This window comes from Schistocerca americana, chromosome 4 (assembly GCF_021461395.2).
Source record: "Schistocerca americana isolate TAMUIC-IGC-003095 chromosome 4, iqSchAmer2.1, whole genome shotgun sequence".
Lineage (NCBI taxonomy): Eukaryota > Metazoa > Arthropoda > Insecta > Orthoptera > Acrididae > Schistocerca > Schistocerca americana.
Window position 1 is genome coordinate 243,225,034 of NC_060122.1, and position 15,462 is coordinate 243,240,495.

Here is a 15,462-nt window from a genome sequence, read left to right on the forward strand (position 1 = left end):
TTAAGACGAAAATACAAAATTTAAGTTAATTTTTTCACTTAAAAATTTCTTTTTCTAATTTGGAAAGTTGCAGAACACTATCTTTTCTATCATATTACCAGATACTACTGATATAATTATAAACAGTGTCTTCTCTGCTCAGCTATCTGTATTATGTAAATATTTTGTACTAAAAATGTAAAAAATTGCATTTTTATGAGTTTTTACAAATTATTTGCTCGAAAACCCCCATCTGAAAACTTTTGAGGATTACATAAAATATTGTTTCGTTAATATATTAGTAGTCAGTGCAAACGCAGTGGGCAATATTTTTCTGGGTAAAGTGTTAAAAATTTTTCAACATTCTGGATATTTTGCGACACTGAATTTCTACTGTGAAATATGCATGTTGGGAGCACTGTTTCCAGTGCTCCTCTGTTTATAACAAACGAGTGAGAACTTGCACATAAACCATTCTGCATAGAGTTTTGTGTTTGGTTTGAACTTTTAGTTAGATACAATGTCAGTGAGGAAATACGTTTGTGGAAGAGTGAGGTGTGTGGACTTTGAGAAAAGACTCAAGAAGGTGATGGTTAAGAAAAGTGAAAAGCACTTCACAGTTGTTGGAAAAATGTCAGAGATATTGCAGAAATATCGTGGTCCTCAAGTAACAGTGTTAGCATCACATCCATTGTGCAGGAATTGCTACACTCACTACAAGAAGAAATTTAGTGACAACCCACCTGAACAATCACCATAATCCAAACGTGAAACTGAAGAAGACATTGCAGATGTTTATATTCCTGGGTGTGAAGTTGTTGGTGCTTTGAATGTTAGAATTTATGCTGTAGTCCCTAGTATATCCCCTCTTAAACATCCAGGGAAGGTAAAAAGCACAATAAGAAAACAGTATGTAAAAAGAAAAGTGGAAGAAATTGAAACAAGTTTTACACAAGCAACATCTTCAAAACTTTGTGAAGTGTGTAATATAGATGCACTTGGTGCAGAACCTGAAGATAGTGATATGTGCACAAAATGTGATGAGTGGTTCAAAATCTAAATATTGCTATCTCAGCAACAACCTGTACTGAGAAGGTACAGCTACTGACAATGACATCAGGCAGCTATTCTAAACTGCAGATACAGAAATACATATCCGCTTCCTCACATTATTTGATTTCAAAAGCTTTTGAAATAAAGAGTGAGAACGTTATTTGCGCAAGAACAAAGTCCTAATCAGGCTGATGTTATCTCTGTTAGTGAAAATGGTGAAAAAGTTGAAAAGGTAAAAAGATATCGATAAGGGAAGCATATCTCCCAATGAAAAAGGAGGATCCAAATTTAAAAATTGGTCTCACAAAATTCTACTCCTCATGACCAAAATGGGTGAAAATGCCAGCCAGCGAAGGAAGTAATCACATTTATTTACTGCACTAATTTGAAACTGATACTGCCTACAGGAAAATTAAAGAGACCTTTGGAGAGAAGAGAACCACTTGTATGAATATCAAGAGCTCAGATGGCAACCCAGTTCTAAGCACAGAAGGGAAGGCAGAAAGGTGGAAGGAGTATATAGAGGGTTTATACAAGGGTGATGTACTTGAGGACAATATTATGGAAATGGAAGAGAATGTAGATGAAGACGAAATGGGAGATAAGATACTGCGTGAAGAGTTTGACAGAGCACTGAAAGACCTGAGTCGAAACAAGGCCCCGGGAGTAGACAACATTCCATTAGAACTACTGATGGCCTCGGGAGAGCCAGTCATGACAAAACTCTACCATCTGGTGAGCACGATGTATGTGAGAGGCGAAATACCCTCAGACTTCAAGAAGAATATGATAATTCCAATCCCAAAGAAAGCAGGTGTTGACAGATGTGAAAATTACCGAACTATCAGTTTAATAAGTCACAGCTGCAAAATACTAACGCGAATTCTTTACAGACGAATGGAAAAACTGGTAGAAGCCGACCTCGGGGAAGAGCAGTTTGGATTCCGTAGAAATGTTGGAACATGTGAGGCAATACTGACCTTACGACTTATCTTAGAAGAAAGATGAAGAAAAGGCAAACCTACGTTTCTAGCATTTGTAGACTTAGAGAAAGCTTTTGACAATGTTAACTGGAATACTCTCTTTCAAATTCTGAAGGTGGCAGGGGTAAAATACAGGGAGCGAAAGGCTATTTACAACTTGTACAGAAACCAGATGGCAGTTATAAGAGTCGAGGGGCATGAAAGGGAAGCAGTGGTTGGGAAAGGAGTGAGACAGGGTTGTAGCCTTTCCCCGATGTTATTCAATCTGTATATTGAGCAAGCAGTAAAGGAAACAAAAGAAAAATTCGGAGTAGGTATTAAAATTCATGGAGAAGAAGTAAAAACTTTGAGGTTCGCCGATGACATTGTAATTCTGTCAGAGACAGCAAAGGACTTGGAAGAGCAGTTGAACGGAATGGACAGTGTCTTGAAAGGAGGATATGAGATGAACATCAACAAAAGCAAAACGAGGATAATGGAATGTAGTCAAATTAAATCGGGTGATGCTGAGGGAATTAGATTAGGAAATGAGACACTTAAAGTAGTAAAGGAGTTTTGCTATTTAGGGAGTAAAATAACTGATGATGGTCGAAGCAGAGAGGATATAAAATGGCAATGGCAATGGCAAGGAAAGCGTTTCTCAAGAAGAGAAACTTGTTAACATCGAGTATAGATTTAAGTGTCAGGAAGTCATTTCTGAAAGTATTTGTATGGAGTGTAGCCATGTATGGAAGTGAAACATGGACGATAACTAGTTTGGACAAGAAGAGAATAGAAGCTTTCGTAATGTGGTGCTACAGAAGAATGCTGAAGATAAGGTGGGTAGATCACATAACTAATGAGAAGGTATTGAGTAGGATTGGGGAGAAGAGGAGTTTGTGGCACAACTTGACTAGAAGAAGGGATCGGTTGGTAGGACATGTTATGAGGCATCGAGGGATCACAAATTTAGCATTGGAGGGCACCGTGGAGGGTAAAAATCGTAGAGGGAGACCAAGAGATGAATACACTAAGCAGATTCAGAAGGATGTAGGTTGCAGTAGGTACTGGGAGATGAAGAAGCTTGCACAGGATAGAGTAGCATGGAGAGCTGCATCAAACCAGTCTCAGGACTGAAGACCACAACAACAACAACAATTTGAAACTTGTTTGTTTCACTATAAGTAGTGTCACAGGAAAGAGGTACACAGAGATGGACCTGATGCTTTCGTGTATATGTCAAGAGCTGCAAGATAAATGTTGGTTGCAGGAGTGTGCAATGTGTCCTGGTGCTGAAGTGATGACTGTTAAACATTACACCTTCAGGATACTGACAATGATGTAAGCTGTGCATTATGGGGGGGGGGGGGGGGGGGGCGAGAGTTGGCGAAGAAGACAGTAAATCCAGAGAAGTTTGTTACAGAGATTAGGCACTGGGTCGTGAAAGGAATAGCTCACCATCATATCCATAGGATACAGATACAGGCCATAGCAGAAGTAAAATCAGCCACATCCCAGAATACTGACAAATTAGTTCTTCATTTCAACTTTCCTGAGAACTGGTCTGTTGCTTTGCTGAATGAAGTCCAAAGTTGCCACTGGCACACATCACAGGTATCGGTATTCACAAGTGTTGCTCACTTCATTGGAACACCACACTGTTTTGCTATTGTTGGTGGTGATCTCACATATGACAGTGCACATGCATGCAACACTGTCAGTGTGATTGATGGCACAGCATCTAGAGGCCATGTGTTTCCTAAACATGTGTATGTGACCAATGGTGCAACATCTCATTTTAAAAACTGCTTTCAGCTTTATGAGCTTGGTCATCACTGTAGTACAGGAATTAAGAGAAAAAATGTATATTTTCAGCAACATGCCATGGAAAAAGTGCATATATGATGGGGTAGGAGGTCTCTGTAAACATCATGCAACAAGATTTAATCTTCAGCATGAAGTTGCTGGTGCTATAAGAGATGCTACTGGATTTTTACACACCATATCAACATCAGTAACAAGCATGAAACTCTTAATTCTAAATGAAAGTACATAAGGGAATTATGTTTAAAAGAGAGAAGAGTGGTCTTCTATGAAGCCTGTGTAGTGCTTTGAGAATTTCCACGTAAATTCTAGAACCAATGGTCCTTCTACCGTCTCGAACACACGATATTTTAAATATAAGTGGGAGAGTGGAAATGTATCTACTGCGCCACCTGCTTCTGTGTGCAGGGTGGACGTTTGTTATGAGAAGACTGTGAGTGTGGTGGTCGAACGACGCCGACAAGTGTTTACTGCTAGCGCCACAGAAGCCGTGATGAAAGAACAAGGAGTAATTAGACCTATGTTGGTATTCTTTGCTGTTTTAGTGACTGTGATTATTGTTAAAGAAAAATGAACAATTGAATATAGATTTTTAAGTACTTCACGTATTGGACACTCTAGAGGCAAGACAGGTTCATAAATTATGTGGTTGTTAAACCAATTTTATTGCGGAAGTATTTTATCGAGTCTAATGTGAGACGAATCGGTAGACTTGTAAACATTTGAATATTAATGTGAGAAATGGTGAATATGTTATTGGTGGAAGTTGAAATATACCAAGACTGAACTAAAAGTATTCTTCGAGTACTAAATTATTTCAAAAGTAGAGAGAGAGTCTTTTAAATTCCTGTAACCAGAACTGTTCTTTGGAGAAGAAGGTTTTGGAGATCGACAAAGCCAGCAATCCAGAGAAGAAGATTGGCTGTGCAGATCAAGTAAGTCAACAGATGTGAGAGAGGTGTGAATTTTGTAATCCAACTTCACATCGCTTAGACCTGTGGTAGGAATTCAAGTCATTTCTGGGTTGCATCCCAGAGTGGCTCATACGTTGCAAGAACTGTTCTCCACAAAATGCAGCCTGTTACTTTATGTGAAATACAGAGACCACAGTATATATCAGAAGACTTTGTAGTGAGCCACTTCATTTCTTGTGTGTATGACAATCAGTGGTGGGTGGGACAGATATAATGCATAGGTTACATGATGGTCAGTATCCTGAAGGTGTCATTTTTCAACAGTCATCACTTCAGCACCAGGACACATTGCACACTCCTGCAACCAAGCATCTTGCAGCTCGTGACATATTCCTGAAAGCATCAGGTCCATCTCTGTGCACTTCTGCAAGATATAACCATCTCTTTTATGACACCTTATGGTCCTGCTAATGCTTTCAAATGGCCACCATCAAAAGATCAGTGCGCATTTACCATTTCCCAAGTACTGCTCTTGTTGGATCATCCTTGCCTGTGTGCAAATTCAGCGCAGCCATAAAAGTTCAATGAGAAGCAGATTTTTTTTAAATTAATTCTTTTCAACAGTGTGATGTTGATTGTTACATTGGAGAAAATTTTAATTCATAGAAAGTCATGACAGAACACAATAATAATTTCTGAATAATATCGTAAAAAGAAAAATGGGGTTATAATTATTCTACATCTCATTTTTGTTTTAATTGCTTTCAAACAAAATTATGAATTGTTTTCCCACTCACTTCTAATATTGTAAAGTAATTATTTTGATTCAGAAATATCAGTTTTGCATCCCATTTACTTAAAAATCAGTGATCAGTTTAAATATTTAAGTGTCCAAGATTTTTTGACCTTGAGAGTAGAGCTAGGTCTCCCTAAAAATTTCTCACATATTTTACAGACAAATATTGTCCACTCTGATTGTACATTCCTTAAGTACAATGACCAACTAATGTACCAAGAAATTTTTAGAACATTTGGGTGAGGGTTTTGGGGAAAATAATTTCTAAATAACCAAAAAATTTCAGATTCTTTCATCTTTACATGCAAATATGTTGACAGTTCAAGAATTTTATGCATTAATATCGTAGCTGACAGTTAGCAGTCCTTCCACTTTATCATTTCTCAAGACAGTTAACATCTTGTGACTGTTCAAATTTTCATAGTTCATTTTCCCCTCCGAAAAAATATTAATCATGTCTCATAGTCTTGGGAACAAAGTTTTTATTGAAAATAAATTCATATCTCTATCACTTGTGGTTTCTTTATTACAATTTTTCAATTTTCCCTTTCGTTACGACATTTTCACGAACATTCTCATTTAGAGAGGACTGTAGTGTTTTAACAAATCATCAGAAAATCAAAATATTGTAGTATTGGAGAGGTATCATGTGGAATTTCAACATATATCTTTTTCAGCAAACTTCAAAATAGTAATGTGACACATTCACTCATGACCTATATGTTTTGAGATGAAATCGCCCATGTTTCCTCTACCTGAATCAAATAATTTAGACTCTGTATCTTTTGTTCCATTCTTCTTTACAGTGAGCAATTTTCTTGTTTTTGAACTGGAGGAGGACAGAAACAGCATATATGTTTGGGTATGAAAATTATCTTTTCATCCTTGTAAAAAATGGTAAAACACAAATAGTACACAATTTTCACCATAGAGGGTAAACAATGAATGAAAGTTGCAGGTGCACAAGGTGAAATTATATTAAGTCTACCATTATTGCTTGACGCCTTTTCCCATACCCAGCAGTCGTGCATAATCCGAGTTTCACTGTGATGCATCTTTATATAAGATTCTGCTTTCTGTTTGTCAGTAGCAAAATGCTCAGTTAATCCAAAATTTTTAATTCTCAAGACCGAGTGTATATATTTCGAAATACATTGAAGAGCCAAAGAAACTGGTACACCTGCCTAATATCGTGTAGGGTCCCCGCGAACACACAGAAGTGCCGCAACACGACATGGCGTGGACTCGACTAATGTCTCATGTAGTGCTGGAGGAAATGGACACCTGAATCCTGCAGGACTGTCCATAAATCCATAAGGGTACAAGGGGGTTTAGATCTCTTCTGAATGGCAAGTTGCAAGGCATCCCAGATATGCTCAATAATGTTCACGTCTTGAGAGTTTGGTGGCCAGCAGAAGTATTTGAACTCAGAAGAGTGTTCCTGGAGCTACTCTGTAGCAATTTTGGATGTGTGGTGTGTCACATTGTCCTGCTGGATTTGACTAAGTCCATCGGAATGCACAATGGACATGAATGAATGCAGGTGATCAGACAGGATGCTTACGTATGTGTCGCCTGTCAGAGTCGTATCTAGAAATATCAGGGGTACTATATCGCTCCAACTGCACAGGCCCCACACCTTTACAGAGCCTCCACTAGCTTGAACAGTCCCCTGCTGACATGCATGGTCCATGGATTCATTCGGTTGTCTCCATACCCGTACACATCTATCCCCTCAATACAATTCGAAACAAGACTCGTCCTACCAGGTAACATGTTTCCAGTCATTAACAGTCCAATGTCAGTGTTGACGGGCCCAGGTGAGGCATAAAGCTTTGTGTTGTGCAGTCATCAAGAGTACACAAGTGGGCCTTTGGCTCCAAAAGCCCATATCGATGATGTTTTGGTGAATGGTTTGCACATTGACACTTGTTAATGGCCCAGTGTTGAAATCTGCAGCAATTTGCGGAAGGGTTGCACTTCTGTCATGTTGAATGATTCTCTTCAGTCGTCATTGGCCCCATTCTTGCAAGAGGTTTTTCTGTGTGCAACAATGTCAGAGGGTTGATGTTTTACTGGTTTACTGATATTCACAGCAGACTTGTGAAATGGTTGTACTAGAAAATCCCCATTTCATCGCTACGTCGGAGATGCTGTGTCCCATTGCTTGTGCTCCGACTATAACACCAAGTTCAGATTCACTTAAATAGTAATAACCTGCCACTGTATCAGCAGTAACTGATCTAACAACTGCGCCAGACACTTGTTGTCTTATATAGGTGTTGCCGACTGCAGCGCCATATTCTGCCTGTTTACATATTTCTGTATTTGGATACGCATGCCTGTACCAGTTTATTTGGCACTTCAGTGTATGTTCATCAAGCATTCAGTCTGGACATTTTTCTTCGATTGGTCACAGAAAAGGAAAGGAATATTTGAGTTTAATATCCTTCTACTGACAAGGCCGTTAGAGATTGGCTGAATCTTTTGCTGAATGCAGCTCCAGCACATAAACCATTATACCACTCCACTTTGGGAAGTGTAATAATAGTGGAAATTGGAGCAGTGGAAGCAAATTAACCAAGCAGATAGTCTGGAGTGGAATCCTGCCTCCCTCAAGCAATGTACCAACTATATCTCTGTTTTTACATTCATTGACCATATTTTGTAAGCCTTGTCTGTTAGGAGAACTTTCACAGATGTGGATGTGAAATGAAAGAAAGAAAACAAAACAAAACAAAATAACCCCCCCCCCCCCCCCACACACACACACACACAAAAGCAAATCACAGTCAATACATACATATTTTTTATCTTGAAACAATTACCATTTACAGTCAGGCAACAATTCCTGTATGGTAAGCACCACCTGCTTATCATAGTTCAGGAGACAAGGTGTCATGAACAATGAGATGCATGAAAAGCTACCACATCATGTATGATGTTTGAATGTGTCATTTCTGTGCTACTAACTCCATTCACAATAAATTTCACAGGTAGTAACTACATATGCTGCTAAAAGCACCTACAAAAGTAGTACTCACAGTTCGGGATATGACGTTGTAAACGCTTGAAGTGTATGAAAAACCACCGCATTGTGCATGAAACTTAAATTTATTGCTTCTATTCTACTAACTGTATTCTCAACAGATTTTGCAGACAGTATCCACATAGGCTGCTGAATGTACCTACAAAATAATATCAGTGCATGGCACACAGATCAGGAGACATGAAACTTCCTGGTAGATTAAAACTCTATGCTAGACCGAGACTCAAACTTGGGGCCTAAATTCGAGTTTTGGTCCGGCAGACAGTTTTAATCTACCAGGAAGTTTCATGTCAGTGCACACTCCACTGCAGAGTGAAAGTTTCAGGTGGAGATATGGCATCATAAACAGTGACATGCATGAAAAACTGCTAGATCATATATGTTATTTAAATTTATTACTTCTTTGCTTCTAACTCTGTTCACAACATATTTTGCTGTCCATATCCTCACATGCTCTTGAATGTACCTGTACAAAGATATCATTGTACAATGCACAGTTCAAGAGATATGTCATAAACACTGAGATGCATGAAAAAATGCCTCATTGTGCACGGTTTTAATACATTTATTCTTTATTACTAAGACACTCCTGCAGTAGAATCAACCTTAAGGAATTCCTCACACCTGGCTGCAGTTTTGACAAATATCAAATTCAAAGCACAAACATTTGTAGGTGAAAACAATAACTGTCTATGGAGTTATGAAGAGGCATTGCCATGGAGACATCTACAAAATCACATTAAGACATGCGAAGCAGCTGCACCCAGCCTACAGAAAGTGTCCTGGAGGAGGAGATGATAAAAGAGAGTGAGAAGAGATAGATGGGCAGGAGGGGATAGACTTTGGGGGAGGGGGATGTAGCAGATTGGCAGAGTGGGCTGAAGAGGTACAGATGATCAGAGAGTGGCCAGGGAGGGGGGGGGGGGGGGGGGGTGTAGGAGGAGATAGAGTGTGGAGGTTGTTAGAGAAAAGGGGGAGAAGAAGGTGGACAGAGAGAGAAGTGTGGAGGAGATGAGCTAATGAAATAAGTACATCCAGGGCAATGCCATGTACTCAGCTAGTTTACAGTAAGTTAACACTTTACTGCTTAGTGTTGTTTGTGTTTATGCCATTTAAATTTAGTAAACTAGAGCAAAGCTGCTACATTGAAAATTGTTGCTTCTTCATCATTTACATTAAATAGCTGCAGTTTATCTCATACCTGTAGCTTATTATTTTATTGAATAAATTTGTACTTTTCAGAGAAAATAGTTTACTAGATCTATAAATACAGTTTCCTTTATACAGTTGAACACTGTTACTCGTGTTGTAGCTAAGAGGAATTTCCAGTATTTGAATATAATCAGATAATTGGTAAAGGGAGTGGTTACTGGGATATGTTTTCAATTTTCTTTTGAACTCTGTTCATGCAGCATCACAAGAATATCATTTGTGTGTTCATTTTACAAGCTTCTTTGTGGAAGCGAGTTACTTATTTAGATTTGTCTGTGTGTGCTTTTGTAGGTTAATGTAATTTTCTCACATTTGTATGGTCTAGTTTTCCACTGTCTTTGGTTTGGATAGAAACTGAGAAAGCTGCTTTCAGATGTGAGCTGAGTTGATGACCCTTTGCTCACAGCGACAGGTGGTGCTGGCTTTGGTCATGCAGCTTGAAGCTTGTGCATGTTGTAATCATTGTGGGAGGCCAGAGGTCAGGATCCTGTGGACATCCAGCACCTGTCAAATGTTCCCCGTTCATGGTCGGCCTGGTTAATGCCTGAATAGAGGGTGGTGACCCATGTGTGGTTGAGTGGAAGATCATTTTGAAGTGGATTGGCAACAAAAAACTTTCCGGGGAGCAATCGAAAAGTCTCCCAATTTGTCAGGCAAACAGGAACAACTTAAATTGGAAACATCGCATATGAGTGGGGTAGATGAACCAAAGACTGTGTTTTATTGGCAGTACACTTAGAAGATGTAATGAACCTACTAAAGAGACTGACTACATTACACTTGTCCATCCTTTTATGGAGTATTGCTGCATGATGTGGGATCCTTACCAGATGGGACTGACAGAGTACATCGAAAAAGTTTGAAGAAAGGCTTCTTGTTTTGCATTTTCACGGAAAATGGCAGACGTGTCATGAATATGATACGTGACTTTGTGGCACAGTCATAAAACTGAAATCGTTTCCAGTTGTGGCAAGATCAATTTTATCCTCCAAATGTAAAAATATTTTGTTGATTCTCACTTAGATAACAAAAACTGATCATCATATTAAAATAAGAAAAAGCAGAGCTCACATGGAAAGATTTAGTTGTTCATTTTACCCAAATGCTACTCAAGAGTGGAAAGGTAGAGAAATAGTCTGGAAGTATGTTGATGAACCCTCTGCTAAGCACTTAAGTCTGATTTCCACAGTAGTCATGTAGATATAGATTGGGGCTCCCAATTTCCTGTTGTTAAATGCAAATGTGTTGAATGCCTTTGAACAACAGTGCATAACTCCACTCGGAATCCTAGAGAGGTAGACAAAGTCTACATGATCTTTTTTTGTGTGTGTTTCATATTGTGATGAAGTGAATCACAATGCAACTGAACTGGTCTTTATTGTTAGCCACAAAAACCTTCAAGAAGTAACTGTGTTGGGAAGTTAGTGTTACAATTCCAAGATCCTTAGCAGTATATGTGAAAAATGTATGGTTGTTATTGCTTACTTCTGCTGAATAAGTATTATATTTACCTACTGTACACTGCAGCAGTAGATATTTCCATAACCCAACAGAGTGCAATTATGCAAAATATGCCAACACTCTTGTCTTTCGGTCAACAATATGACAGACGCTTCTGAGAGTAAAACATACTATACTGTGCATTTTCGTTAGTTTTTTTTTTTGTGTGTTGACTCCATTTTAAATTGCTATCCAATTGGACTGAGCATGAATTAAGAAAATAGTTAACTATCTTTCCAGAGAAGGAATTATAGGTTGCCTCTAAAGTGGGCCAGGAACTGTTTCAGCTCTCATTCTAGCTCAAAGGCCCTAAACATTATGTACAGTATTTATTAATAACTATTATAGTGTGACTAAAATCAGTACTGATGGATCTGTAAGGTATTCACTGGTCACACTTGAAACGCTAGTGGCCGTAAGTCTTTTGACTTCTACTTCATAACTAGGGATTTGTTGACTGTAGAATCACAGTCTTTTTTTTTGATGTAACTTGCTATTGCACTTTTAGTTATATCTGAGGCTCTTTGAAGCATTTTAGTAGCAATAAAACTTTCAAACTTAATAATCCTTGTATCTGTCATTTTTTTCCAGTTTTAGTTGTAAAATTTTTGTTTTGTGTTGCAGATATTGATTCAAGAGGAAGACGCACAAGCTGTAGGAACAACTGGTCCGTGTTTGGAATATTTCTTGTATCATAAATTACTTGATGTTCTTGTTGCTCTTGCCACGTCTGATTCACCACCAGGAATGAGGCATACTGTGCTTGTATTTGTGAGGAGACTTGTAGTTAAAATTAGACAACCAATTTTGTCAAATGCAGCAATTTTTCCTTCAGTAATGGTTGGTAATATAGTGCCGTGTTTCTAATATTCAGAAGTGCTGTAGAAGAAACTAATTCCATTTTATTTTTCACTTTACAGCAGTTGATAATGACATGTAATGGTAAAAATGGCTCACCAAATGAATCTGATGAAATTGCTTTCCTTTGTATGCTGTGTGCAGTCATCAGTGAACATCCAGATCTCATTCATATGTTCTGTAACCAGGTAATATACACATTTGCTGTTATGCTACTAAATTACTGTCACTACATTTGTCTGTGTAAAAATTCTGTATGCTACGTAAACTTATTTCCCACAAATCTTGGGTAAATTATGACCAAGTGCATCTAGGACTTCTCTACCATGTCTTTTCTTCATGCACTGCTAGTGCAGCAAGGCAGGTGGCTGTTTGAGTCGTTGCAAAGATATGTTCTATAATGATTTATTTTTGACTCAGGCTGTGATTTATGACTTGATAGATCATTGGCAAGAGCAACGCTAATGAAACACATGGGAAGGTCTGGGTATATATTAGGGCTGTTGATAAAATATCGAGCTATTGATGTTTTTCCAAAAAAAAATTGATATATACTGGTGATAATTTCTTCCCTGTTGTATCAATATATTTATATCAATATGGCAATATTGAGTGCTGATATTTTTATTTTACATTATATTTTTTCACAATTTTTAGTAAATATTTGAAGTTGTTCTTTGGAAATTTCTGTAGAACATAATTTTACTTTCACTGTGAAGGAGTCTTACTACTTTTTGAAATCTCATCACATCCAGTCCTTATCTTTGACTGTATGAAGCAAGTATAGGTGGCACAAAAGAAGATGTCCAATTGTACTGGGAGGGCGAATGGAGTAACAAGAGTTTCAGTGTGAAGAAATAGCGTGCCAGTTGTGTTAAAAAACAATTTTTAACACGACTTGTGTGCTATTTCTTCACTTTAGTGTTGCTCAAAAACAATTGCTGAAAATGATGAACAGAAATATAAATGACACATTGGCCTTTGCAGTGGGCGGAGATGTGTGAGGGGAAGTGCTGATATAATTGGCGCTCAGTGCTACCAACAGCAACTGCAATGTTCAGCTTCACCATGCATTTTTGACATTACAGCTGCGAGGTCGTGGGCATTGACAGAAATGAAAAAAACAGGGAAATCAACATGAAGTTTTCTGGACAAATCTGATAAGTGATGAAACTGAACAACGGACCCATTGGACACCTTTTATTGTGTCACTTACATGCAGTTGCCATTATTGTTTACAAAGTGGTTATCGCCAAGTGTGAATGTGCATTGTTTTCACTTCGATTCCTGCTGAAAGGGGGTGGGGTGGGGGGTGGGGGGGTTAATCAGGCTGCTAGCTTGTTGATACACAGAATATCTAATAGTAAATCAATATTATACTTAAATATACAGCTCTAAACTGGCAGCATATTTACAATGTGCAGCTGATATTTCCATAGCCTGGTATGTCAGTATTTTTTCCGTCGATGTATCGATACTTTTTTTCGTGCCATATCCTCACACACCCCCCAATCGTCCCACTACACCCAAGAGTCATCTACAAAAGAGTGCCCCCTACGTCACCCAGTATCACTCCAGACTGGAAGAACTGAACCACATCCTTCGTCAGGGGTGTGACATCTATTATTGTGCCCTGAAATGAGGGACATTCTACCCAAGATCCTTCCCATCACTCCTAAAGTGATCTTCCATCAACCACCACACTCCACAACATCCTAATCCATCCCTATGGCACTCCCAATCACAACACATAGCCACAGGGATAATTTCCTTGTGGAAGACCCAGATGCAAGACCGACTCAATCCACCCACCCAGCTCTTCCTATTCCCGTTCTGTCACGGCTTATCTTAGCTCATCAAAGGCCAGGCCATCGGTACAAGCCGCCATGTTGTTTACCAGCTCTACTGCAGCTATTGCACAGCTTTTATATTGGTATGACTACCAACCAACTGTCCACCAGGATGAATGGCCATTGCCAAACTGTGGCCAAGAGCAGAGTGACACAACATGCAGCAGAACGTGACTTCTGTGACTGTTTCACAACCTGGGCCATCTGGATCCTCCCCTCCACCACCAGCTTCCCTGAACTGCAAAGATGAGAGTTATCCTTACGACATATTTTCCACTCCCAAAATTATCCTGACCTCAATGTACAGTAACCGTCTGTCCGCACACCGTTGACCCAACAATTTCCGTCCCCTCCTCCTATCACCTCCTCTCTTTCCACATTCCCTCATCCTCCTCATGTGCCACCCTCTGCCATTGAACTCCCCATCCTTTCCTGTTCCCTGATTCTCTTCTTTTCCACTCCTCTCATTATCTGTTCCAGTTTTTTGCCCCTCGCCCCATCTCCCGACTCTGCACCTGTCAGTCTCTAGTTCCTACTGTGCCACCAGATAATGCTCTTCTCTCCTCCCACACTTATGTTGCTGTCCCTCCCCCTTCCCTGCCCCACTCCAGATTGCTATTCACGTGACATATTCAGGTCAGAACTGCTGGTGGTAGTGATCATATGTGTGAGAGGTGTTCTTGCTTTTGTGTGTATATGTGTGTGTGTTGTGTGTTGTGTGTGTGTGTGTGTGTGTGTGTGTGTGTGTGTTTGTGTGTGTTATGGTGAGTGTAGCAATCTGTTCTTTTCCTAGTGTTGTTGATATTTCAGTGTGGAGTTTTCAAATGTTGGTGTATTATTTAAGGGTTGGTAAGGTTCTGTTTGTTGTAAAGAACTGGGTAGACTGTATCTTTTTAAAAATTAAGGTAGGGTTCCTTTAATAATTGTATTTGGTGAGTAAATACATAAAAACCATTTTCAGCCAAGCAACTCTTTTGGAAAACAATCTTAATGCACTAAGTAAATTGTTTATATTTAATAAGTTTGACATTAAACTGAAGTAAACTGCTTTCTTAGGATGAAAATATTAGTAAGGAAATGGGTAATAGTTATTTAGAGCCTTTCTGTAAATTTGTTTTGTAAAGATGTTTAACAATGGAACATTTTTCCTGAAATCATTCCTTTCATTAGTAATATGTTATGTATATCATTAAGGAGTTTTATTTATCAGGTTAGAACAATTTTTAGAATTCTACTCTAAATTTTATCAATACCATGTGGGCTTTTGTTTCTGAGAATTTTTATAATTCTATTTCAGTGAAGGATGTTGATGCTACTTATAGTTCCTTAAATCTTTATGGGATGTCATTTTCAGTATGCCACCTTGGTGCTTCAAACTTGTTTGTTATTCCACAATAAAAGGAAACATTAAAACCTTTATCAAGTCAAGGAAATGCAGTAATTCATGTTTTCATATCCGCATTTA

At 38.7% G+C, this 15,462-nt stretch overlaps 1 protein-coding gene across 3 annotated transcripts in view; it reads left to right on the forward strand.

Moving 5' to 3' along the window:
* The window catches only part of LOC124613134 (FHF complex subunit HOOK interacting protein 2A-like), a 196,579-nt gene that overhangs the window by 52,902 nt on the left and 128,215 nt on the right, over positions 1–15,462 (forward strand). For all 3 annotated transcript variants that reach the window (XM_047141750.1, XM_047141751.1, XM_047141752.1), the window contains 2 exons: positions 11,914–12,129; positions 12,210–12,335. In XM_047141750.1, the coding sequence (XP_046997706.1) occupies positions 11,914–12,129; positions 12,210–12,335 (342 nt within the window). The remainder of the gene's footprint in view (positions 1–11,913; positions 12,130–12,209; positions 12,336–15,462) is intronic.